Genomic DNA, 26,756 nt, shown 5'->3' with positions numbered 1-26,756 from the left:
AATGTTTGCTTTTTTCTTTATTTTTTTGAAGCTTTTTTTAAACATTTTCCTTTTTTCCCCCTTTTTTCTTTCTTTTGGTACTACATACTGATACGTTAGGCTGTTTTCAAAACAAACATCTAATCGAAGCCTTCATCTTTCAGCAAGCAAAGTATGAGTACAGCTAATAAAAATAAAGGTTTACAATTCATCCTCCTTACTTTACACATAAAAACACTTTTTTGGACCCCCTCAAAAACGGGGGCATTTAAAATATTTGACATTTGTATCACAAATCATTGTAACGAGACTCAAAAATTTAAACTTAAAAACTGTACAAAAATGATAAAATTATTTTTTTTCTTCTTTTTAAAGTTGTGATCAATTGAAGCAGAGGGTACACTATTATTTTGTCTATTACTGACCAGAAATCGAATAAAAAAAAAAAAAAAAAAGACTTATTTCTTCTGCTGGATAAAATTCCGGTTGACTGGATGCTGAACATGAGGAACGAGAGGGAAGTTCGGATTGTGATGCACCACAGAACCTGCTTTAATGAGAAAAGTCAGAATCAGAACATGTTTTTCCCTGCGCCATCAATCATCGGCATGTCTGTTCTCACCTGGGCCCATGAAGGATTTCCCCGGCTGCACGCTGCCCTGTTGGATGAAGTTCTGGGGCATCCTGTAGGGCCAAGATGGAGAAAGAGTGTAGTGGGGGGGTTTGTTGTGCTCCCACATTCGTGAACCTTGGCTCACACCTTCAAACTGGACTTGGTGGTTGGGTTCTGATAAGGAAAATGAATTAGAAAAATATCAGAAACTTCTCATTTACAAAGTTTTCTACCTGTTTTATTTCTCTGATTGCTCCTTGCTTCCTTTCGTGTTATCGTCATACTTTCTTATAATCTTGATCGACAGTTTTTCTCTATCAGAAAGTCTTTTAAAGCACATCAACTGCTCCTTTTCCTTTAATTTCAACCTACAATATAAACTCCCTTCAGTTTAAGGGATAAACCAGCAGCCTGCGAGACTAGTTTAGAAAAAAAAAAAGCATAAAAAGATCAAATATGTTTTCCCCTAACAAGGAAACATTTTTGCAAGTGAAGAAGCAAATGTTTGCTTGCAACCTTAACTCAGCAAACCCAAATCAGTTTTTTTTCCCCTATTTCCAAATCTACAAAGTACATGTTTGTAAAGGCGCTGCTGCTCTGCTGGCAACAAATCGGTGTAGCAGTGTTGCCCCCAACCCAGAATATGGATAGCGTTGGCTGTTACCTGAATAAAGGACAAAGGATATCTAAAAAGCAATTATATTAAACCAATTCCAACTTAAAGATGCAAAAAAAAAGCAATGCTTGATTAAACTGTCTAAAGATCATTGGCTTTCTTTCCCAAGACATACAAACAGTTTTTACATTTTGTCACTAGATGAATCAAATCAGGTGGGAAAACTGTTGAAAGGGCAGCTATTTCACAATTTGGGTATTTATGAAAGAGGGACAGGAAGACATCCCCTGCTAAAATCAAGTTATTGGAAGTTCTGTTCACCTAAAGAGGTGGAAGGTGTTTTCTTCAAAAAGAAATTAGTGGAAAAAAGCCTTTGCAGCTTTTATACGCCGCATGGCTTTTACTCTCTGTAGCCACACTACGTACAGAAGAAGTTTCCAACATTTTCAAAGCTTCTTCACATCATCCAAGCATAACAGTGATTTTCTAGCAAGAGTTTTGCACACAATTGTGATCGTTGTGATATTTGTGGGCCAAATCATGTTTTTCTGTGTTTATATCTGCGGAATCTCAAGAGTAAAGATGCAACTTGTTCAGCATGTTTTTCGGATTGAAGCTGTCCCCGTAGTTACACATTTTCCTTGGTACAGATAATCAGGCTAGTTGGATTATGAACTGAGGTGCCAACATTAGGAAACAAACACGACTATAATAACATGATCCAATATTATTAATAATATTATCAATATTTATAATATTGATAATTGAACTTTATTGATCTCACACTGGAGAAATTCACACTCTGCATTTAACTCATCCCCTTGGGGAGCAGTGGGCTGCCATTGTGTGGCGCCCGGGGAGCAGTGTGGGGTTAATGATCTTGCTCAGGAACCCAGAGTGGAGGCTGTGGGGATTGAACCGGGTACTTGCAACCTTCTCAGAGCACAAGCGCACTGCTCTAAACACTAGGCTAACACTCCCACAGATATAACCCAGGTAGGAGTTTAGTGCATATATTCATCTGTTAGTATCTGTTAGTAACTCCAGGTTAGCTTAGCTTGTCTGAAATTCAACAAATAAAGAAAGAAACTGAACTGGATTTTTAAACAGGAAATGGTTCCTTCATGGTTGTGCAAAGACTTGAAAATGCCAGAAAAAGAAGCCTGTTTGCTGTTGATTGATTCCTGTTGTTTTCAAAAACATCAACCTGGAACTTCCTGTGAAGCTGAGCCTCAGAATAACAGAAGCGGAATTAGTATGAAGTTGTTCTTTAAAGACACAGAAATAACAAGACAGAGCCCCCCACAGACTGGTGCCACCAAACGTCCCCCAGTGAATACCTGACTTCACCACTGTGCCATTGCCCATCAGTGACCCGGGCTTTCCCACGCTGTTGTGCCAGTGCCCCTCCCGTCCCGGCCCCCCCATGCCCAGTCTTCCCGCTGGCTGGGCGAAGATGATGCTCGGGTCATTCAGGCTCACGGAGCTGGGGCTGCCCGCGGTTCCCGTGGGGCTCCCGTTCCCCGACACGGAGCGCAGGGCGAATTTAAGGCCGGGCGGAGAGGGGACGGTGGCAGAGGACGAAGTGAGGACTGGCCCGTGGATGGGCCAGGAGGTGGAGGGGATGTGGACAGGGTGGTGAGGCTGCCCCTGAGACTGGTGGGTGGGAAGAAGCCCCAGTGCAGTGAGAGTCGCAGGATGAAACTGGCCCGGATGGGTGGTGGGAAAGCTGAAGAGAGGCAGTGGAACCTGCGAGTGTGCAGGCGGCTTCTGTGGACCAACCGAAGTGGCTTTACTGAGGGAGGTCTGAGGGGAGCTGGAGGAGAGGGGGGAGCTCTGTGGGCCAGCAGTGGGCTGTGGGGAGTAGGGCGGAGTCTGCCGACTGTCCGACTGTTGACAGGAAGCAAAATAAAGATATAAGCAAGGATTATGAGCTATACAACCAGACACTTCTTTCCATAATTATAGCACATTAGCATTTTAAAAACTACAACAGCAAACATCTAAACAACTAATCCAAATCTCATGCAAATGTTCCCATTTTACTGAAAACTGACCGTTAGCGGTCTGACTAATGAACTCACACTTTCAGAAGGTTGCCTGGTCCTTCCAGGAGAGTCTGCAGCTGTCTGAGGGATGGGGATGGACTGAGAGTTCGCCACACCTCGCACCATGTGAGAAGCTGTAGCAGAAGAAGAAAATATTATTTTCAATCCTACTGACACATGATATAACAAACAGAGTCCAATGACTACTATCAACCTAATATGTTTTTCAAAGAAAGTTATTTCTACATGTTTATCAGATCAGAACACATCTATGTGACATTAATTAATTAATTGGATGCTGTTAACCATTACGAAGGAAGAACCAGTACATTACTAAACTAGTATCCATATGGACAAAGCCATCTTTGCTTACTGGAACCATTGGTTGAGATGCACAAAAAGTCTTTTACAAATAGACTAAATCAAATATTTAACTTCATAGGCTTAAAAATGGGTTTCTATTTTGAATTAGATATGAACAATAATTACCTACAATGCTCTAATGCGCAAAAAAATCTTTATTTAAAGCCAAAAGAAGTAGTGTACTAACCTGGGGCCCCCGTGTTCCTCTGTTTGAGGTGGCGGTTCTCAGGGCAGTCTCTCCGTACATGTCCTATGTCTCCACACTGGAAGCAACGCCTATCCTTCGGTTCTCGATCTTCTTCTTTACTGTCCTCATCCTTTTCGTTTTCCTTCTTCTTTACCCTGGTTTAACAAAAATTGAAGAAAAAATAAATAAATAAACTGCAGTTTGTATAGGTCGTTTAATATCTGAATGGATGAATAAGTAATATGGAACCATTGGGCTGAGGTGCTGCTGGCTAAGTTGCCCACTATCGTTTGAAGTCCTTGAGTGACATCCTAAGCCCCAATTAGCTTTGGACATGATGCAAACCATCTAACAGGATTGGCCCATACGGCGAATCTTTAAGCATGAATCAACGAGTACGAGTAAAAGGGTAGGAATTATATCTTCATTGTGTTGATTTGTTCTTTACTTAACCATGAAAATCAGTAGCTATCAAATACATTATGGGAAACCATAATATGATATCTATTAACACAAATTGAAGAAAGGAAAAATGCAGCTGCACAATCTAAATGTTTCTTGACAACAAATAAATAAAAAACGAGATAAGCAACTGATGAAGGACAAACACCTCTAAACACACTTCCTTCTATAGACCATGATGTCCAATCAATGAATAATTTTGAATTGGTGACCAAGATTCAACAAAGTCTTGATCTGTTTTCACTAGTCAGAGTTGGATCCCACATAAAATATAATATAGAAGGAGATTTTTTTTGTAGAAAATGCTGTTGTATCACATATTGCATTAGCTTAAATGACAAAATAACTGAACCTGCGTCTCTTTGGACAGTCCTTCATGTAATGCCCGATCTTCCCACAGATCCTGCAGCACCTGTCATTGGGCGCCAGCTCGCCGTCCGTCAACACCTTTGAATCAAAGAAGTATTCCTGCACAGACAGAAAAAGGTGATGATTAAAAACAATGTATTATCAGCAAAAATCACCACATAATTGTGAGAAAAAAAGTAATGAGGGACATACCACTTCAGTACCAGGGATGGGAAAGAAGGGAGTTCCAAACAGCTTCCGCCCATTTATGAAGGCCTTCATGATGAAATTTGTCACTGGAGGAGCCAAAAAAATAAGGAGTTTAGGGCAATGGACAAGATCTATATTGTGATCGATCAATATACAATGATTTGTAAACAAGGTCAACCCGAGACTACATCTACAAATAACTATTATATGTTAAAGAGTGTTAAAAAGATACCAAGTGTTAAATTGGACCTCAGGTTTGCTTTGTATGGTCATTAAACAAAGCAAACAAAAATCTGATGTGGGGTTCCTCAAGGCTCCATCCTTGGACCAGTTTAATTCTATATGCTTGGCTACATTACAATATCTCTCACCAAGAACAAGAGCCAAATGCTCTTTAAGTAATCGAGTGAGGATGGGTTTAAAATATCATAGAAATGATCGACCAGAGATTTTTAGAGCAGAGAACGTTCATTGTCGTTTCAAATCTTGGTAAGGCCTAGCAACTGATCAGTTCTGGAATATATGTCATCTGTCACTTTTTATTATGAAATTGAAATTAAGGAAGAGAAAAAAAACTGAATATTGGATTTTTCAGCCATACTGGCCACAAACCACCGTCCAAAATTACAACCACAAAATACATGAGTGCAATTATGGACTTCACAACATAGACCATCCTCATCATCATCATTAATTGAATCAGAACCATCAGGAACCTTAAAAAGAATTCCAAATTTAGGGAATAAGACAATAATATTTTGATTTACAGTCTTACCAGTTCTATAAAATAAAAGAGTCAATCAGGTGTTTTGGATCTAAAAGGTTTGATATTGAAAACTTAAAAACGTATGGGTCTTGTCTGTCAGATCTAAACAGAGATGAAACCGGAGTTTGCCCGAAACCTGTTGACTCAAAAAGTAAATAAGGGAAAGCAGCATTCGTCCTTATGAGGGGTATAAAAATAGTTGGCTCCTTTAAAATCAAAACTGAAAACCTCATTGTTTAAACTGTAATTTACTGGTGATAGTTTTTCCATTTATAAGTTTAAATCTATTTTAAAGCTACAGTGTGTAATAATTACAGGCATATAAATTCAGAAATTTAATATATTATACATAACTATGTTATTTATCATCACCTATGAGCTCAGCCTTTTAACCATAACATTTGCGTTGCCTTAGAATTCGTTATTTATAATTACATAGGAGCGGGTCTCGCAGCCATGGAGGCTGACATCTTTGCGCTACGGCAGCGCAGAGGCAACAAACTAGCGATTGCGAGATCTCCCATGACGCTCGAAAATAACTACGGCAAGTTGAGAGAGATGAACTGAGACGGTACTGAACAGTAGATGGCAGTATTATGCCTGAGAAGCGTTTAGTCTGCCTGAAACCAAAGAAGAAGAAGAAGCAGGTATACTGCGCCTCGGTAACAAGAAAGGTAAACAAGGCGGCAGGCGTGAGTGACTTTGCAAACTGTTTGGCACTGTGTGGCCAAACATCAGACGAATGGAGGATCATGTCTACTCTGTATCACAACGAAAAGCGGCGGACACCGAACCCCCGTCATCTAAGAAGCGGAAACACGACGAGAATAAACGCAAGAGTGACAAGAAACGACAAAAAACACGGATCAACATTGGCACGGCATTTACACGATGGAAGTCACTGATGGAGGAAAAAGGTTTTCAAAGTGACGCTCAAGTTGCCAGTTTTCTCTTGGACAGGTAATTAATCCTATACACACAATTGTCTAATATCACTGCAGTTTTTGGAGTACAGGATGCTCAGACCTGTCTAAAACAATAACATGCTGCGTGATGATGCTGTTACTCTCCAGTATACTTATTCAGCAACGTCCCTGACGTTTCACAGGTAATGATTCAGTAATTTTCTGTAAAATAATTTTCTGGATATATACCTCGGTTACTTCTCTCCGGCTCCTTTGGAGATCTTCAAGCCTTTCCTCCTCTGCTCTCACCCCGCTGGCTCCCCTCTCTCGCCTGGCCCCAGCTGCACGCTCACCCCGGCCTCTCTGCCCTCTTCCTTTCCCTCTTCCTTGCCTTGTAACCCCCGTGCCACAAACAAGACTTGGACTCTGTAAACGGGGAATATATATTCTTCCAGCGAACACAATCTCGCTGTTAAACTAATGACTACAATTACTTCGTCTGTTTATATCACCATGCAAAGCAGCTCACCAAAACGTCACAACGACGTAGAAAAAATAACGGGTATATTTATTATCTTAAGTCTACATGAAATCTATACCCTACACAGACTAATGAAATACTATCTGTAAAATTATCTATGTAAACAAACCTCATCACTTGAGAAGGTAGGTGATGCGGACGTCGTGGAAGACATTTTGTCCCGTAACGCTCGCCGTACTGTTGGGGGGGAGAAGCGGTGGGGGGGAGACGTTCATGTTGCTGCAGTCTGCAGTCTGACCGCTAGATGTCGCTGAAAATTACACACTGTAGCTTTAAGAAGCTCTTTGGATTGTAATAAATGTTGTAATATTATATATGGATCCAAAAAAAGGAAAAGTGAGCAGCAAAAAGCTGGAAGGTTTAGGGTCTTCTGGTAATGTTAGTTTTATCAGTTTAATTACCACAAATATATCCAACTGTGGGTGAAAAGGTATAGCTTAAATTTGTTTTTGTTTTTTTTGTATAGGGTAATGTTTGCCTCTTTGGTGCTAAATATCTTTGGGTTTCACTATTCTAAGTTTTAATGTATCTGTGCTGCTGATGTTTAACTGGTTTGTCCAGACTCTACCCCTAAAATATTTCAGACGATGAAAGGTTGCAATTGATGAACTACAGATTTAATGGCTTATTTTCAACTCAGACAATAACCTTTGAATAAGGTTTCTCAAATTTTTTTAAGTGGCTTATTTTTGCAAAAAAATGCCCAAGCTTATAAGTCAGCACCATATTCTGATCATACTTACTTTTGCGTGACACTCCGGCACCCAGATTATGATTCAAATCAAAGGGATCTGAGAATAGAAAACATGAAAAGTTTAATTAAAGGATAGACGCATCAGCAACAGATACAGTTAAAGCAGAGCTCTTTGTGCACCTTCGATGGCGATGCATTTACTGGTCCACTGTTTTTCAAACGTGGTGAGGCGTTTCTGCTGGCGAATGCTGATGACGTGCTCCTTGAAGTCGAACTCTTCAGTGTAAAATCGAAGGAGCCCAAGCCATAACTCCCCCACCGACTCCGTGTTTGGCTGCCGGTCCGAGAGGTGCTGACGCTGCGCAGGTAGAAAAACTAACATCACAAATCCGAAGCATGAAATTGATATGATAGAGAAATCCATCAGCTCTCAGTTCAATAATCTCACCAGCTTGTCAATGTCATCAAAAAAGAACGCATTCCAGCCGTCTACCATCCGCTCAGGAACAGTCTTACCATCAAAGATCTGGAAAAATGTTTTGATTAAAATCAAAGCCAAACAATATTTTATGTTAAAAACACAAATGTATGAGTCAGTAATCTGAGGAGGATACCTCCTGCAGGACGGGGATCACTGGAGGCTGTCTCTGCTGCAGGAAATAAAGCACCATCAGGATGTAGGCATAAGATGACAGGCTTCCTCTGGAGGCATCTCCAATGTCGCAGCGCTGTAAAGAGAAGAGTACGGTTGGTTTCCAATAACTGTAATACAGAAAAAGGACCTACAGGGAAAGGATGCAGAAATACATGCAAGACAGCTATTTCAAACAAGTTTGTAAAAGCAAATGAGTCTCAACATTCCAAGCTCTGGAAGCCTGAGGCCGTTTTAGTTTGCCCTGAACTATAAAGGTTTTCACTCCTGCACCAAAGCACCTGCAAGCTAGACATAAATCTACAGATGGTTAAGTTTTATTTTAACAAAGACTGAACCGTTTGGTCAAGACAACAAGATGCATGTAAGCTAGAAGTCTAGGGAAAACTTTTACATCTAAAAAAAAAACCCCAAAAATGTAGTACCTGTCAGGATGGTAAAAGCAGCATTACGCTGTGGACATTTCAATTTCAGTGCTACTAATGCAACTTTAAGCTTGGTTTATACTTGCCGCGTGAATTTTGGTAACTTGACCATGCACCAGATTCCCCATCGTCACATTTCTCTGTGTGCAGCAGGTAAACCTACGGTTTTATTCCACCGTATATTTCTGTGTAACACATCTAGTATTATTCAATAATTATCAAGTCTTAAAGGTATAGTGGAGGATGTTATTTTTCCAGGTGGATTATTAAAATAAGGGGTTCTCCTAATTGTTAATCATTCCGATGATATGTTTATGTCAGGCCGTCCTATTTGCTCGTCCACATTTTCACTTATCGGTGGCGAGTCTGACATAGTGGAAAACTTGTAAATCTTCTTTGGGAAAGTAAGCTGCGATGAGCAATGCAAACAGCAACTTTTAAACAGAGTGTGCATGCTCTCACACGTGTTTAATAGAAGTTCCCTCTCTCTCAACTGCCTTTTTTTTCCAGCATTTCTACTTGTTATGTTGATCACTGCCCCTCCGGGTTTAGTATTGCACCTTCATCCGTATCAACTATAAAAGGGTACAGCGCTTTTATGGGTGCAAGCAAGTATATTTCCCCCTTTATACATCTTTACCTTAAAACTGTAGTTAGATGAGCCACCATGGATACTGCTACTAGGTGTTGGGTGAGTAAACACCATAATGACCATAAAAGAACGTCTGAATGAGTTGCATGTTTTCCTTTTTAGAGGATGTGCATTCACTTAGTAAAATATTTTGGGCTAAGTTGAAAAAAATGTAAAACAGGCAAAGAAAATGCAGATTATCTTCGGGAATGAGAACGCAATTTGCCCCGCTCCTCTGAAAATGCTTGTTTTATTTAACAAAGCTTTATAAAACCATTTAAAAGCAGATCTGAAGCAACACAATTGAATAACTGCACATTTACTTTACCTATTAACTAGTTTGACTGTGCAGTAACAGGAGTTACTAACTCATTTACTCTCTGAGAGAAGTAACTAGTAACAATAACAAGATACCTTTTCCTTTTTGTTCCCAACACTGATCACTTCAGTTTGTTTTTTGTGTCTATTCACAGCATTTCATCTTTTTTTGTTTTTTATGTTTTTTCAGAAAATGATTAAAAGCCATATAACCTACCTTTGCAAAGACCTTCATTGTGTATCCCAGGAACTGCACCCGAGGATCTAGAGCTGCATACGTTGCCAGCATTCTGGTGTTGTGTTGGGCCTAAATAGAGGATTGCTCCAAATTAATTAAAACTGGAAACTTGGGATTCATGCAGCAGGTTTACATTAGGTGATGAAAGCAGCGAATGCCTCACTAACCAATGTGTTATAAAGGCTGATATCTCCTTCCAAACCACTTTGTTTGTGTTCAAACTTCACAATAGGCACTTTAGCTGTGGTGATAGGCAAGATGTTCCTTAAACCTGAAAGTAAAGGAAGATATTAAACATCAGCAGTTTGACAAATTTCAGAAAGAAAAACCAAGCATCAAATCAGCTTTACCCACCTACATGCTTCTTTAGCACCTTTGCGAGGCCTTCAATGATCTCCTTACAGTTGAGCTTCTGTGGAGAAATTGACATTCAAACCAGATTATTATATTTTCACATGATGGACAGAATCAATGAAATGAGTGCTCTGAATGAGGAGGCTACCCACTTCTGCAGTATCATGACCCTCCAGAGTCATGCAGATGTCGAGGTCACTGTCCCGGAAACCAAAACCATTTTTGGAAGAGCCAAATAAGCAGAGCTGAGCTTTATCTGTACAGTAAAAATATCAGAAACAACATGACAGTCTTATTTTCACCTAAAAGTACCATTGTAGCACTTTAAGACAGGAACAGTGAAGGGAAGGCTACAAACAGCAGAGGGTAGCCAGATTAAAACCAGGAAGTTTCTCACTGGATTTGCTGAAAGAAGAATATCCCAGCTTTATGGAAAACTGATTACATTTAGAATCTGATTTGGTCTAAATCTGCTCTTCTGTGATTTTCCCAGACTCTAGAAGTCTGAAAAAACTACAGCATCCATCCATTTTCCATCATCTTTTATCCCCGCTGGTGTTGCGATGGGTGCTGGTGCCTATCTCCAGCTGTCAGGTGGGGTTCAACCTGGACAGATCGCCAGTCCATCGCAGGGCAACACAGAGACAAACAGGACAAACAACCATTCACGCACACTCACACCTAAGGAAAGTTAAGACACGCCAATTAACCTAACAGTTATGTTTTTGGACAGTGGGAGGAACCACACCCATGCATGCACAGGGTGAACATGCAAACTCCATGCCGCAAGAACCAGGCCAGGAATCAAACTCAGGACCTTCTTGCTGCAAAGCAGCAGTTTTACCCACTGCTCCACTGAGCCCCCCTAAACCACAGCAGTTAAAGGAAAAATGTGAGACTGGGTCATGGATGGTCTTTAGTCCAAGTTGGTTTCACCAGCAAATGATTCGTATTGTGCCAGAAATTATTTACCAGAATGTCTTTTTAGCATAAAGGTAAATCTTAACATTTTATAATACCATGAACAAGATCAATACATCTGTCAATGATGCTAGTTAGTGAGGCGCATTTTGATATATATTCATCACAGAGTTAAATATTTCAAGCCTTTTTATTTGTAATTTCCATTATTAAGGCTTAGAGATGATTGAAACCAAAAGTTCAGTGTAAAAAAGTAAGAAAATTGTGAAAAAAAGCACAATATTTGTCTCACTTATTAGTAAATTGACTTTGAACGCCTGCAAAGGCTGCAAATGTTTTAAATCTTTCTTAATATTCTCATCTATTATGATGAAGTTTTACGTAAACAAGTCTCATTGGCCATAAACAGGTGCAAAGTTATAACCGGAAACTCTTCAGTAATAACTACAGGTTGGTGTAGATATGAATAAATCTGCTAAATGGGGAAATACTCAGCATTCATATAAATCATTCTCCAGATGTTTCCCAATAAATGGAGGCACCCTAATCTCATGTCCTGAAGCATGAGGGGAGCTTTGTCCACAGAAGAAAAAAAAAATTCACCATTGTACTCCTTCCTAATGAACCTCTCCAGGCCGGCGAGAATCTGCTCCCTCTTCTGCTGCTCAATATGTGACGGTGACAACTCGTCTGCAAACAAGCAGATTCAGTCAGACTAGAAAAATAAGTTTCTGTAAAGTCAAGCATAGTTATGGGAATTTAAATGAATGCCGTCTGAAAGAAAGTGATAAATGTAGTGTTGGGCGTACAGTAGCAGAATCTGCAGAGTCCGTCCAGAATATTTCTGAAGCGGTCGTTCATGGGAGGCAGAGGTTTCAGCTCGATCTTCTTAAAGTCTTCAGGACAGTCGTCTTTAAGGTGCCCGTCTCTCTTGCAGATGCTGCACACCACAGTCGGAGGCTGAAAAGAATAGGAATTAATCCCTTCAGTAAAAGAGTACAGACCACTGTGAGATTGGGTTGATTTTAATCCCATGAAGTGAAGGATTTACCTTCCCACCAGTGAAAATCATCTTATCGAACACATAGTGCAGATCTTGCGATGCAACAGGCTTATCCTCCTCTTCCTCCTCCCCTTCCTTGTCACTGTCCAGCAGCCCATTGGGGGATGAGGAAGATTTGTTCCCATCGTGCAGAACCATATCCATAATTCCAGTGTCTAAGCTCTTCTCCCCAGACATATCTGAACCATCATCATCATCATCTTCGCTGTCAGACTCGCCGTCCTCCTTTGAAACCGGCACCACTCTCTGACTCGTTCCACCTGCTTTGTTCTCCATTTCTCTGTTCAGAGAAAGATCCGGGTCCTGGGTCCGCTCCGCTTTCACACCCTCTCCCCCTGATTCCTTCTTCCTATGGCGTCTCCCTCCTGCGCCTCTCTTCTGAGGACAAGCAAAGTATTTATAAGCAGTCCGGAAGCGCTCCTGGATGTACTCGAATACCATCTGGCTGTTCAAGCTCCGGGCAACATTTCTCTTCAAGGCAAACGGGTCTAGAAAGAGACGAAACGTGAATTCCTGATGCTCTTCCAGATGGGTTTACTGCCTTGGTTCTTTCTTACCTTCTATAGCGAGCCTACGGCGGGGCCAGTTCTTTGCGTCCCTACAAAGGAGCTCTTTTATGCGGATGCTGATGATGTATTCCTCCAATGCAAACTCCAGAGTGTAGAAGCGTAGCAGCTCCAACCACAGCTGGCCCAGTGATACTCCCTTTCCAAGATCCAGAGTCAATCGGCTCTATGGGAGAAAGCAGCTTGAATTAGTCAGAACCAGAGATAGAGTGCAGCTATAAAATAAAACAGGAGTCATGGTAAAAATAAAAAAAAGCTCTGCTCGCTATCGAAATGCTTAAGATGTCTCATTAACCATCACTAACCTCTGAGGTTGTTAAAACAACAGATTTCTCTTTAAAGTTCAGGTCGAGAAGGGGTTCTCAAACAGGTAAATAATATAAATAAATAAAAAATGTTATTTCTAATCTCCGTCCTCCTTGGAATAACTAAACTCCTGGTTTCATAGCTCCTCTCAAGGACAAGGGTTGGTTAAATTAAGTGTTTCTGCGTAGCAGCCATCTTTCCTTCTCATCTTCCCTATTAAGCCTAATTGACACCATGTGAGGATTGCAGGGTTGATCACACCAACTAAAGCTTGAGCGCATCAAGCTCCTGTGGAAACTAACAAGGGTTAGTGTTTGAAGGAACAACAATGCCAGAAGGGGGCGCTAAATATGCATTAATTCAAGTAACTCGCATTATCTTCATGCTCAATCTGAGAACTGTTCAATGTATCTTTTTTTTCTCTTTTTATTCATGTTGATTATAATCTAATAGCTTAATTTTACTTGATGTTGTTATAAGTTTAGGTTTCTAATGTTGGAGCTCATTGTTTTCCAGTGTTTTTTTTTCCATTTGCTGTCATCCCGTTGGGGTGTACTTAGCTGTCAGTTCAAATTGTGTCCAGCTTGACTTCAAAATTATGTGACGAGTTATTTTTCCACAGATTGAAGTCAAGTCAGTTCCTCTCTTTTACCTGCAAACTATGCACAGATGGAGACTTTACCCATCTGGGAATCAAGGGTAAAAATTAAGTTTTAGATTACGCAGGGCATCTCCAGATTTAGTTGAACAGCAAACCTTTTTTTTCCAGTTTGAGCTGCACATCCCAGTTTATTAAAGGGAAAACAGGTTGGTTAGGGCCTCACTGACTCACCAGGCCTTCTGCTCGCTCAGCATCATCAGATTTCTTCTTCTCTGGTTTAGATCCTCCTTCTGCTTTGGCTTCGTTCCGGTTTTCCCCTCGTCCCTCCGAGGAGCTCGGAGGTCGCTGTTCCCACTTGACAAACATGTCCAGAAAGATTCCAGTGAGGTGATACTCATCCGCTCGCTTCACATCGAAGCCATCGATCTGAAAGAGGAAAATCAAATGAGTTGGTGGCGAACTTAGCTTGGCCTTTCTGAAAAACCCTCTTCAGCTGTTTAGGAGCGTTTTTAACAGCTGTTCATATTTTTCATTGTTAATCTTGAATTAAAGCAGTGCTTAACTTTCGTTTTTTTTACCTTAAAAATGCGGAGCATTTAATATATATAAAATGCATTCATTCACAGCACTGAAACAATTTTTACACATTTTTAAAATGTTATATGTATCAAAACAGAGCTAAAGGAAATGGGGTTCCCTTCTACAGCAGTAAATTAGGTTGCATTAAAGAGTAAAATTTGTTAAACAATTTAACTAGAGAGCTTTGTTAGTTGTGGGATTTCTATTCAAAGGAATCTGTCAAAACATTAGTTTTACAGCTAGTTGGCGTCTTAATATTTAAGACGGAATATGTATCCATGTTTTAGCTGTGGAAAGTGCTCTCTAAGATTGTTTTTATTAGGTGAGGGGATGCACTCACCCAGGATCCCAGGTAGACGGGAAGGATGGGCTCCTTCCTCTGCTGCAGGAAGAAGATGACCATCAGGGCAAAGGAGTATGAAGGGATGCCGCCTTCTGCCTGGCAGTCGATGTGACACAGCTGGGGCAATAAACATGGAAAAAAATTAAAAACTCTTCAACGTTTCTTCAGTGCTTCAATGATAAAGGGCAGTAATAAAACACAGTGCATCATGTAGTGACTTCTTCACAAGGCTGCATTTGTAGGTATATTGATATTAGTCTGTTTTAATCACACATCAAAATGTCTGAAAGATGTGGAGGTGTGGACAAAAAAATAACAAACATGGCGGACGGTAATGTTGAGAGCAGACAATGTAGAGAAAGCGAGTTTTCAATTTCATTTATATTTTGGGGAATAGCTCTTTCCAGGTCAAACTCAATGGGTTATCGCTGCGCTCCAGGGTTGCTATCCATATTTACTCCCACAAACACAACACTCTCACTACTTGTGACGTTGTTGCGTCATTTACTGCACATGCAAAACACTTAAGTTATATGAAGGCAGTTCACACAGGAAGTCACATACAAGTAGCATATATTTGTAAATGTGAACGATCAATGCGGACAACCAAAACAATCTGATTCTACACAAAAAACGAGTTAAAGGAATAGTACACCCAAAACATGATTAGCCTTCATTTTCTACTCACCCCCATGCTGAACAACACTCTGGAGTACTTTTTTGATATCTCAAATGCATCTGGAGATCTGGGAGGCTTCTTGCTGTCTGCTGACATTCAAATAATGGAGGTCTATGGCGCCCGAGGCAGAAAGGTCCATAAAAGTCCACAAAAACGTGTCAATATTCCTCCATACTGCTCGTCCAATGTAATCCAAGTGTCCTGAGTGGGTAGCATCCAGAATTTACTCGAAACGAAGTGATTTAGAACGTTTTAGAGCATAAACAGTAGTGTATAGGATTTCCTAATAGCGCCCCCATTCGCGCTCACGATTCTACGGAAGCCGGCAGACCAAACCGGAAGAAAGTGCGCATTCAGCGTCTGCTCTGCCGATAATGCAAGCGTAGAAGAAGAAATGTGCTGTTTACCTGTGCAAAGAAAGAAACAACGAAAGAAAAATGTCTGAGGACTTCAGTGTTGAGGAAGAGCATGAGTTCTTTGCCGAGCTGAATGCGCTGGTTTGGTCTGCCGGCTTCCGTAGAATCGTGAGCGCGAATGGGGGCGCTATTAGGAAATCCTATACACTACTGTTTATGCTCTAAAACGTTCTAAATCACTTCGTTTCGAGTAAATTCTGGATGCTACCCACTCAGGACACTTGGATTACATTGGACGAGCAGTATGGAGGAATATTGACACGTTTTTTGTGGACTTTTATGGACCTTTCTGCCTCGGGCGCCATAGACCTCCATTATTTGAATGTCAGCAGACAGCAAGAAGCCTCCCAGATCTCCAGATGCATTTGAGATATCAAAAAAGTACTCCAGAGTGTTGTTCAGCATGGGGGTGAGTAGAAAATGAAGGCTAATCATGTTTTGGGTGTACTACAGGTGCTGGTCATAAAATTAGAATATCATGAAAAAGTAGATTGATTTCAGTAATTCCATTTAAAAAGTGAAACTTGTATATTATATTCATACATTACATACAAACTCATATATTTCAGATGTTTATTTTGTTTAATTTTGATGATTACAAATGACAACAAATGAAAATCTCAAATTCATCATATCAGAAAATTAGAATATTGTGAAAAGGTTCAAAATTGATGGCCCCTGGTGCCACACTCTAATCAGCTAATTAACTCAAACCACCTGCAAAAGCCTTTAAATGGTCTTTCAGTCTAGTTCTATAGGCTACACAATCATGGGGAAGACTGCTGACTTGACAGTTGTCCAAAAGACGACCATCGACACCTTGCACAAGGAGGGCAAGACACAAAAGGTCATCGCTAAAGAGGCTGGCTGTTCACAGAGCTCAGTGTCCAAGCACATTAATAGAGAGGCGAAGGGAAGGAAAAGATGTGGTCGAAAAAAGTGTACAAGCAAGAGAGATAACCGCACCCTGGAGAGGATTGTGAAACAAAACCCATTCAAAAATGTGGGGGAGATTCACAAAGAGTGGACTGCAGCTGGAGTGAGTGCTTCAAGAACCACCACACACAGACGTATGAAAGACATGGGTTTCTGCTGTCGCATTCCTTGTGTCAAGCCACTCTTGAACCACAGACAGCGTCAGAAGCGTCTTGCCTGGGCTAAAGAGAAACAGGACTGGACTGCTGGTGAGTGGTCCAAAGTCATGTTCTCTGATGAAAGTAAATTTTGCATTTCCTTTGGAAATCAAGGTCCCAGAGTCTGGAGGAAAAGAAGAGAGGCACTTCATCCACGTTGCTTGAAGTCCAGTGTAAAGTTTCCACAGTCAGTGATGGTTTGGGGTGCCATGTCATCTGCTGGTGTTGGTCCATTGTGTTTTCTGAGGTCCAGGGTCAACGCAGCCACATACCAGGAAGTTTTAGAGCACTTCATGCTTCCTGCAGCTGACCAACTTTTTGGAGATGCAGATTTCATTTTCCAACAGGACTTGGCACCTGCACACAGTGCCAAAGCTACCAGTACCTGGTTGAAGGACCATGGTATCCCTGTTCTTAATTGGCCAGCAAACTCTCCTGACCTTAACCCCATAGAAAATCTATGGGGTATTGTGAAGAAGAAGATGCAATACACCAGACCCAACAATTCAGAAGAGCTAAAAGCCACTATTAGAGCAACCTGGGCTATCATAACACCTGAGCAGTGCCACAGACTGATCGACTCCATGCCACGCCGCATTGCTGCAGTAATACAGGCCAAAGGAGGCCCAACTAAATACTGAGTGCTGTACATGCTCATACTTTTCATGTTCATACTTTTCAGTTGGCCAACATTTCTATAAATCCTTTGTTTTTATTGGTCTTCAGTAATATTCTAATTTTCTGATATGATGAATTTGAGATTTTCATTTGTTGTCATTTGTAATCATCAAAATTAAACAAAATAAACATCTGAAATATATGAGTTTGTATGTAATGTATGAATATAATATACAAGTTTCACTTTTTAAATGGAATTACTGAAATCAATCTACTTTTTCATGATATTCTAATTTTATGACCAGCACCTGTATTCCTTTAAGCTTTAGGACATGCAGTGTGAACGTAGCCTAAATCTTTAACCTCCATAACATCTCAAAACATCATCAGCATATAGCTTTACCAAAGCCACTTGAAGCTGCACGTTTTGTAACTGCAAAGTTTAAGTTGGCTTCAACATCACAGATGTTTCTGACTACTTTCATAAGTGCTGATTTATCGGCATTTTCTGTAAGCTGTGAAGACTGCAGGATAGGTTAAAGAGACCTGAAGTCAGTTATGCAAACTTATTTAACCTTCAGCTCCAACTTTTTAAATTGTTAAGCTAGGATGTTGACATGTAGTTCATTAACTACACAATATCTTTGTTCCTCTGTCTTGTTTTAGCTTGGTTGGCAGGAAGACCGAAGGACAATTAAAAGAAGGAAGGAAAGAAAAGAAAAAAGGATGGGGGGAAATGGACAAAAGGCCAAAACAAATATTCAAGTAGTACAAGAAAGAGGAAACAAAGGAAACCTATGTATTTTCTTTTTTTTAACCAGGAAACCTCTATACAGTAGTAGCCATTCAAACTTTCCCCACTTTCCTTGATGGGCCCTTGGTTGGTCCTTTAAGATTCCTTTTTTAAACATCAATCTTTGTACTAAAATATTCTTTCTCTTATGATGTGTGGACATTAAGATCTAAACAGAAGCCCCATCTCCCATTAATTCAATGAAAGGGTGGAGTCAGAGTAAGAAAATATGCATGACCAGCAGAAGGAGGGAATCACTCCAGTGGCTGGAAGTTGGCTGGCGTTTGACTGGGAAGGGCAATTTTAAATGGCTGCTACTGTAGAGTTAGCTAATGCTAGCTCAATTGCTCTGGACTTATTTGTTTACATCAAAGCTGAGTGTTTGACTCCAGATAACACCAGTAGATCCTCTGCATTAATGTAGATGAGGTCCTAATGTGTCTACTAAACTCCATCATTCCATGGGTTATTAAATATACACAACCTCAACTAGCTGAGACAGAAACTCCACCCCACATTATAAAGGGAGCATTCCACCTTAAACTATTATGAACTGCAATCATTTCCAGTTTATGAGCCTTACCTTTGCCCAGTAGCGGAACACCAGGACCAGTGGAACCAGTCTGGGCTCCAATTTAGCCAGGGCAGCCAAATGATTGGTGGTGAGACAGGCGACATCATTGCCGGCACTCACTTTACAAATCAGGCCACTGAGCAAAGACAAAGGACAGATACTCAGTTAAAAGAGGATGTCAGGACAAGGCTTCAGGTTTTTTTTTTTTTTAAACAGACCATAACTGATCAGATTAACCTGCAGCCGACAGCACTGACCTGCTTCCATCACGACAAAACACAGCAGGAACTTTGGCATGAAAATCTGCCTCGACTTCAGAGAATTCAGCTAAACGGAAATTAGATAGAATAAATAAAAACAGCATTAATTACCGAGTATTCTGCTTCAAAACTTCAAAGATTGAAAATATGAAGCCAAACTTACGGCTGTTTTTGAGGATTTCCAGCACCTGAATAAGAACTTCAGGTTGGGTCATCTGAGCAAAGAAGGTACATAATGAGACTTTCTCTGCTTTACAGTATGCTCATGCTGAATAAAGACAAAGATATGGGGAGGAAAACTGACTGTGGAAGGATAGGTGACATCAATGTTGACATCGCTCGTCTTGAAAGCAAACCGCGTGAGACACGAGCCGTAGAGACGGAGAGAACACGCTGTAGAAGCACAGATCAGGTTTAAAACTCCATACATCAGCTGATGCTATTAGTATCCGGGTGTAGACACTGAAGAGTCCAACCTGACAGGTGCTTCTTGATGACCTCCTCCATCCTCGTCACAACGGCCTTACGAACTTCAAAATCCTGCTCCGAGATCCCCTGCTGGCTAGCGGTTTCCAGGACAACTGCATCCAGCGCCCTGAGCTGCGCAGCAGAGGGTGCTGGCAGAGCCCGAAGCTCCGCCTCCTCCTGCTTCTCCTGCAGGGAGCGCCAAAGAAATGTGCAATTTATAATACAACTAATATGCTTTTCACAGCTTAACCCCCCCAAAAAGATAAAAAACAAACCATCATGTTCTTCTTGTGCCGCTTCTCTTTGATGTGCTTGTAAGCTCCATGGACGTTCTCGATGTGCACAGAGCAGACTTTGCACAAATAGTGATAGTTTGGGTACTCAGGGGACGGCTGAAAAAAACAGCAGGAAATGTTAACATTTAAGTTCAGAAGAAAAGGTTTTCCAAATTGAAGAACTAATGTAAAATTTAAGAAAAAGACCAATCTGAATGTACCGACTTGGCTATAGAAAAAAACAAGTTTATAGCATACAGGCTGTTTAAAATCACAGCAGTGCGTGATCAAATAGATGCTATTCCTCAGGCTATAATGAAGATTTGAATCTAAACCCAAGGCATAAAAAAATTAAAATAAATTATTAATCCAAAACAGGCCTAAATCTAAAAAGCTGTGAGTGTATAGTTTATAGAGCCACCTTAAACACGTGTCACAGATAGTTCAAACATCTTCATTCATCTAGATGATGCTGATTAAAGATGATTGAATGCAGTGTTGTTACTGTTCATTCAGTGACTGACTTTACTGGCCAAACCCGAGGTACAAACAAGGATTTTAGTTTCCATTTCCATCACAGATAACAGAAATAAAGTCTGAAACAACTAACCATATAATATATAATGCATTTTGCTTTTTCTTTTTTTTACATCTGTTATTTAAAAGACAAAAAGGCCTGTATGGGCTGTTTCTTCTTCTTTCTGTGCATTTCAGCCTGTTATGTTGATCGCTGCCCCTCTGTGGCTTTTGCGAACACTGCACCTACATCCCCATCAACTATAAATGTGTGCGGTGCCTCTATGGGTTCGGTTTGTGTGGTCTTGACTACAAGACTAATTCGTGGTCAACTGATTTCAAGGTGTTCAGGTTCTATGGTTGTAAAACAAGCCCTAGATCATCACTCCTCTCCCATCTTGCTGATTGGGGTGTCCAGGTACAACTTTTTTATTTCTAATACGATACAGATATTGCAACTCAGAGTTGACCAATACATACATTACCCCAAAACCGTTTTCTAATTATCCTGCCATTAACTTGAATTATTTTCATGTAAAAGCTTTTTTTCTGAGAAGACACCAACAAATAACTTTTCTCTGTAATATAATGCCCTTTTCACTGCTTAGAAAAAACTTCTGAGTGTTTTATTAAGAAGAGTCTTCATTGTTATTAGGGCTTAAGCAATTAATCGACTATAGATACTCTAAAACATGCCTTTAGTGGACAGAGCAACCACTTTAGAGCAGTAATTACACCAAAATTGTAAAATTGTCCATTAATACGCTCTATCCAGAAATCCTCAAGTGAAATATTTTACTTCCACTTGGTTTAAATTCTGACAAAAAAATCTTCTTTAAGAAACCTTTTGATATCCAATTATTAATCGATTAATAGAAAAAAAATCATCAATTAGTAGAATAATCCACCAAGAGACATCAGTTCAGAATTCTGAGACATGGGTAAATATCTACGGAAAAACAAACAGTAAGATAATAGAATAAAAGAATGTGATACTTTTAGTGCACAGATGAGTTCTGGGTCTTACTTTGAGCAGGCGGTGGATGTGGTCTCTGTGGAGGCGTTCCTCGACCTGTCGGAGGCCCAGCTGCTGCTCTGCTAGGAGCCCTTCCTCCACAGCGAGCCTTACCTCCTCCCCCTCTTCAGCAGGTGAATGCATCAGAGCTGCAGGTTTCACCACTGCAACATCACAGAGCATAATGAGATCACATAGAATCAGGGAAGTTTAAAGATCTGAGGAAAACCGTGTAACCCACCTTGGGCCTTGTCTCTAGCTGGGGTCCCTGTTGAGCTTTTAGCTTGCTCTGTGAGCGCCCTTTCAGGTGTTCCAGGTGAAACAGAAGCGGTTTTCTCTCTGTTTGCCGATGAACTGCTGCTGCCATCTCCAGGATGAGGCAGACTGGACTCTGCGGGTTGGGCGTTTCCCACCTTTCCTTTAGCCCTCTCCCCTGAACTCGTCCTTCCAGTCAGCCTGGACAGCCGTCCTCTCTTCTTATCCAGGGAGCTGTCTGAAAACGGGCCGCCTGGCGCTCGGGTCACTAGGCTGCCTGCGTTTCTTTCATCTTTAGCAGCGGTGAGGTTTTCTTTGCTGCGCAGCGCACTCTTGACACCCTCTTTGTTTGGCCTCTGACTGGATGACGCCTTTGCTCCTCTGGACTGGGACTGTTTGAGTGCTTTTACTGAACCTACGGACTCCTCCATCCCCGGTGCCCTGCTGCTTTCCACCTGTCAACACCAGGCAGGCCACCGAAAGTCTGGATAAAGACACAATTTGTCCAATCAGCTATCAATGCTATTAATATGAGATATCTATTTTGGCCAAATTAAGATGAACAAATAAATAACAAGAGATTAATATCTTAAATGTTTTCTTGATTGAGTGATTAAATATGAGGTTTTTCATATTTCACTTCTTAAATACATCAAAACAAAGAAGTTTCCCCCTCAGATGCAGAAATTAGTATTCAAAACTAATACATATATCAAACATCCTGCAGCAATGTAGATTTGTTTGTGTATTAGTGTCAAGAAACATTCAAACGAGTTCAAATTATAACCAATAAGTCAGACCTTAAGAGACTAAGAAAAAAGGAAAATCAGTATCGCCTTGGGTATCGATTTCTAACATCTCACAAAGGAGACAGAACATCATGTTGGACTCTAGTATCAAAAATATTAGTTATAATCCAATTTCTTACAGACAGACTGTGCGACATTTGGTCCTGGAAACCAATCCACCATATAGAGAGTAATTGCTTATTAAATTCTGAAGAAAAAAAAGATAATACAAGATATTTTGATTTTTCATGAAGGAATAGCTAATTAATAACATTACCATAAAAGTCGACACTAAGATGAAAATGTTCAAAAGTTAGGAAGAACTAAAACCTGTGAAAAAAATTTTAAAATAAATGTAGCATTAGTCAATAAGATGCACGTATCTGTACTTTAAATCAATAATGTTAAAGTCACAGGAATTACCGTATGTGCTTAGTTTATGGCTGAATTTTAAACCCTTTAGTTATTTATTATGCATTTGGTTTTCTTTTTTTGTTCCATTAAAAACTGATGCTTTTTTTTCCCCACACAACAAATCACAGAAAATATATGTGTTTAACAATATTGGCTATTAAAGCTACAGTGTGTAATTTTCAGCGACATCTAGCGGTCAGACTGCAGACCGCAGCAACATGAACGTCTCCCCCCCACCGCTTCTCCCCCCCAACAGTATGGCAAGCGTTACGGGACAAAATGTCTTCCACGACGTCCGCATCACCTTCTCAAGTGATGAGGTTTGTTTACATAGATAATTTTACAGATAGTATTTCATTAGTCTGTGTAGGGTATAGATTTCATGTAAACTTAAGATAATAAATATACCCGTTATTTTTTCTACATCGTTGTGACGTTTTGGTGAGCTGCTTTGCATGGTGATATAAACAGACGAAGTAATTGTAGTCATTAGTTTAACAGCGAGATTGTGTTCGCTGGAAGAATATATATTCCCCGTTTACAGAGTCCAAGTCATTTTGGTGGCACGGGGGTTACAACGCGAGGAAGAGGGAGAGGACGAGGGCAGGGAGGCCGTGCAGCTAGGGCCAGGCGAGGGAGGGGTGCCAGCGGGGTGAGAGCAGAGGAGGAAAGGCTTGAAGATCTCCAAAGGAGCCGGAGAGAAGTAACCGAGGTATATATCCAGAAAATTATTTTACAGAAAATTACTGAATCATTACCTATGAAACGTCAGGGACGTTGCTGAATAAGTATACTGGAGAGTAACAGCATCATCACGCAGCATGTTATTGTTTTAGACAGGTCTGAGCATCCTGTACTCCAAAAACTGCAGTGATATTAGACAATTGTGTGTGTAGGATTAATTACCTGTCCAAGAGAAAACTGGCAACTTGAGCGTCACTTTGAAAACCTTTTTCCTCCATCAGTGACTTCCATCGTGTAAATGCTGTGCCAATGTTGATCCGTGTTTTTTGTCGTTTCTTGTCACGCTTGCGTTTATTCTCGTCGTGTTTCCGCTTCTTAGATGACGGGGGTTCGGTGTCCGCCGCTTTTCGTTGTGATACAGAGTAGGCATGATCCTCCATTCGTCTGATGTTTGGCCACACAGTGCCAAACAGTTTGCAAAGTCACTCACGCCTGCTGCCTTGTTCACCTTTCTTGTTACTGAGGCGCAGTATACCTGCTTCTTCTTCTTCTTTGGTTTCAGGCAGACTAAACGCTTCTCAGGAATAATACTGCCATCTACTGTTCAGTACCGTCTCAGTTCATCTCTCTCAACTTGCCGTAGTTATTTTCGAGCGTCATGGGAGATCTCGCAATCGCTAGTTTGTTGCCTCTGCGCTTGCCGTAGCGCAAAGATGTCAGCCTCCATGGCTGCGAGACCCGCTCCTATGTAATTATAAATAACGAATTCTAAGGCAACGCAAATATTATGGTTAAAAGGCTGAGCTCATAGGTGATGATAAATAACATAGTTATATATAATATATTAAATTTCTGACTTTATATGCCTGTAATTATTACACACTGTAGCTTTAATCAAAATCAACTTTTTTTTTCTTTTTTTTACACTTTTTAAAGAGTTTTCAGTGAAACCGAGAAGTTTTCTGGATCTGTAAACACTTCAATAACATTTTTGTTTTCCATTTGGAGTAGCAGTTTGTTGTTTTTTTTTTACTTTAGTGTACAAATAGCCCAAACTACAATGTAATGATTACTTCAATTATTATTTATTTCAAAACTAACAGATTTACTAAGAATACTCCAACTCTTGACTCTGGTCAATTTTCTTTTAGTAAAAAATTATAAAGCCATATCATGTGGAAATGTATTCATGTAGCAGCGCACAATGCACATTCCACAAAAAATAAATAAATAAAAGAATCCCTGCAACTACCACACCTTCATTTTAACCTTAACACACCCAGGCCAAGTTCACTTAAGTCAAAGTTATAAAACATTTATTTTTCAAAACTGCTTATGATTGTTAAACCATTAAGGTATCATTAAGTTTGTGCTCCAACTGTTCTATTGGCTTTACAGCCTGTTTTTATCTTGGATTGCCTTTACTCTGCTTGTATTTGTTTTTCTTTTTTTATTATTTAATTCCTCAGAAGTATATTGAGTTGTGCTTCCCCTGCCAATCCACAGTTTAATCTTTGAATAGCCATTACTGATTTAATAAGATGCTGTACATGAGGTTTAAAATAACTTTTTTAAGCAAGTTTCTTATTGTTTACATCTGAAAGACAATGTAACAGAGTTGATAAGCGACAGGGACACAAAGGAAACTTGTAAGTCCCCAGTGATGCTATTCACTGCTTCCATCAATAATAAATGATCTGCATTGGGAAATAAGGAGGTTTCTCTAACGAAACAAGAACTACATGGTTACAAGTCAGAATTTAGACATAGTTCAGAAGTTTGATTCAGATGAACTCCTACCTTCAAAATAAAATAATAAAATAAGAATATCTGTACATAAAGGATTAAAAGATATGAGTGGTTTCATGTGAGAGTAAAAACTGATTAAGCAAAACTGTTTTCCAAGGAAACGAAAGCGAAAGGTGTGACTATTGATGCCTGACCGAAACAGATGAAGTAAAGTGTTTATGTGATGCTAAGTAGCAGTTTTTGCACCAGTTATCTTTAAATGATTGAAACTAAAGATTAGTAAAAGAGTGGGGAGTGGGATTAAGTCTTTGAGAGTAATAAAGACAACTTAAAAATGAAGCATGGTTCTTTACTTATCTAGAATTAATTTAAACTGACTTTTTGGATTATCTTTGCGTAGCCGGATTAGCTACAGGCTAACCTATGCTAACTGCTATACCAGGGTCGTAAATAACACTGGCACCCAAATGCCACACAGCATCAGGTCACCTGATAAACAGGAAGACTTTTAACTTTACGACACTAGAGAGCGGATATTTACTTACTTTGAGCCCAAAAGCTGATCCGAAATTATTGTCTAGTTGGCTCCATAGTTGTGTTTTACGTGGTGGTGTTCCAGCCCCACGGCCCTGGTCCAAACAGCAACCATTGACGCCATGTTAATACATCACCCCGCTGCACTGTGGGAGTTAGCATTGTGCGGTTCGCAGCCGAACAGGTTCGATGAGCTGACTCTATTAGGGCACCGACTTCCTCCGGTACAAGGAACGGCAAACGGTGTATCTGTGTTTAGGTATATTTTACTAAAAGTATTATATACTTGCTAGTGTTTTCCAAATAAACATTCTGATGTGGACTTAAAAAGGATTTGGAAGAAATGGAAAATACAGCGCAAAGCACACATTTTCAAACAACTGCTACGTAAATATCCATTATATACATTTTTACTAAATAAACGACTAAACACCAAGATAGATGAGCTGATGACTAATAAAAGGATGGCAAGATCAAATTAGTTTGGGATAGAAAATAATGGCTTTAGTTTACTCAACTCATAATTTGAATTAATGTTTCTCTAACAAAAACAAACAAATAAAAATTCAGTTGGAGTATACAGTTCTAAACACGGCTAATAATAGAAACCGTAAATAAATCATATTGCATTTTATTTTACTAAGGCTGAATAAAATTTTCCTTAGTGTTTATTTAGTTCAATTTCAGAAAAAAGATATCAAGATCTTATATTTGCTACTTTGCAAACCCGTGATACAGAATAATTTTTGGACTGTTTAATATTTTAACTAAGCTACTTATTAACGTAACTGAGCACCCGTTACTTTGTGTAGTTTTCGAGGGTTAGTATCGCTAAATGTATTGAATCCCAACAAAG

General features: G+C 40.0%; 1 protein-coding gene across 2 annotated transcripts; it reads right to left on the bottom strand.

Moving 5' to 3' along the window:
* Positions 1-26,069, bottom strand: tut4 (terminal uridylyl transferase 4). 2 transcript variants are annotated; one of them, XM_038287057.1, is made up of 30 exons: positions 25,912-26,069; positions 21,718-22,215; positions 21,489-21,640; positions 19,946-20,062; positions 19,679-19,856; positions 19,507-19,595; positions 19,366-19,417; positions 19,200-19,269; positions 18,952-19,078; positions 14,727-14,846; positions 14,039-14,233; positions 12,892-13,066; positions 12,323-12,822; positions 12,081-12,231; positions 11,875-11,961; positions 10,503-10,606; positions 10,351-10,408; positions 10,164-10,267; positions 9,976-10,065; positions 8,347-8,460; positions 8,181-8,258; positions 7,913-8,090; positions 7,782-7,829; positions 4,830-4,912; positions 4,621-4,736; positions 3,807-3,961; positions 3,293-3,390; positions 2,549-3,098; positions 602-766; positions 1-529 (listed from the first exon to the last, which is right to left on the bottom strand). In XM_038287057.1, exons 2-30 carry the CDS (start codon positions 22,160-22,162, stop codon positions 438-440), a joined length of 4,491 nt encoding a protein of 1,496 aa, XP_038142985.1. In that variant the 5' UTR covers positions 22,163-22,215; positions 25,912-26,069; the 3' UTR covers positions 1-437. The 2 variants fall into 2 exon arrangements, with proteins under 2 accessions (XP_038142985.1, XP_038142993.1); XM_038287065.1 differs by having other exon boundaries at positions 1-526.
* Between the last annotated feature and the right edge of the window lie 687 nt (positions 26,070-26,756).

Source organism: Cyprinodon tularosa, unplaced genomic scaffold (genome assembly GCF_016077235.1).
Source record: "Cyprinodon tularosa strain WSP-4 unplaced genomic scaffold, ASM1607723v1 ctg106, whole genome shotgun sequence".
Classification (NCBI taxonomy): domain Eukaryota; kingdom Metazoa; phylum Chordata; class Actinopteri; order Cyprinodontiformes; family Cyprinodontidae; genus Cyprinodon; species Cyprinodon tularosa.
This window is presented reverse-complemented; position numbering and strand designations above follow the sequence as displayed.

What these genes read in the sequence shown, in the direction of transcription:
- tut4 (XM_038287057.1), bottom strand. Translation starts at nt 22,162, where the DNA reads ATGGAGGAGTCCGTAGGTTCAGTAAAAGCACTCAAACAGTCCCAGTCC. An exon ending in GGCACAAGAAGAACATGATG is followed by an intron (nt 19,857 to 19,945) that starts GTTTGTTTTTTA and finishes CGCTCCCTGCAG; the next exon opens with GAGAAGCAGGAGGAGGCGGA. An exon ending in TGCCGGAGTGTCACGCAAAA is followed by an intron (nt 4,913 to 7,781) that starts GTAAGTATGATC and finishes TGGCTCCTCCAG; the next exon opens with TGACAAATTTCATCATGAAG.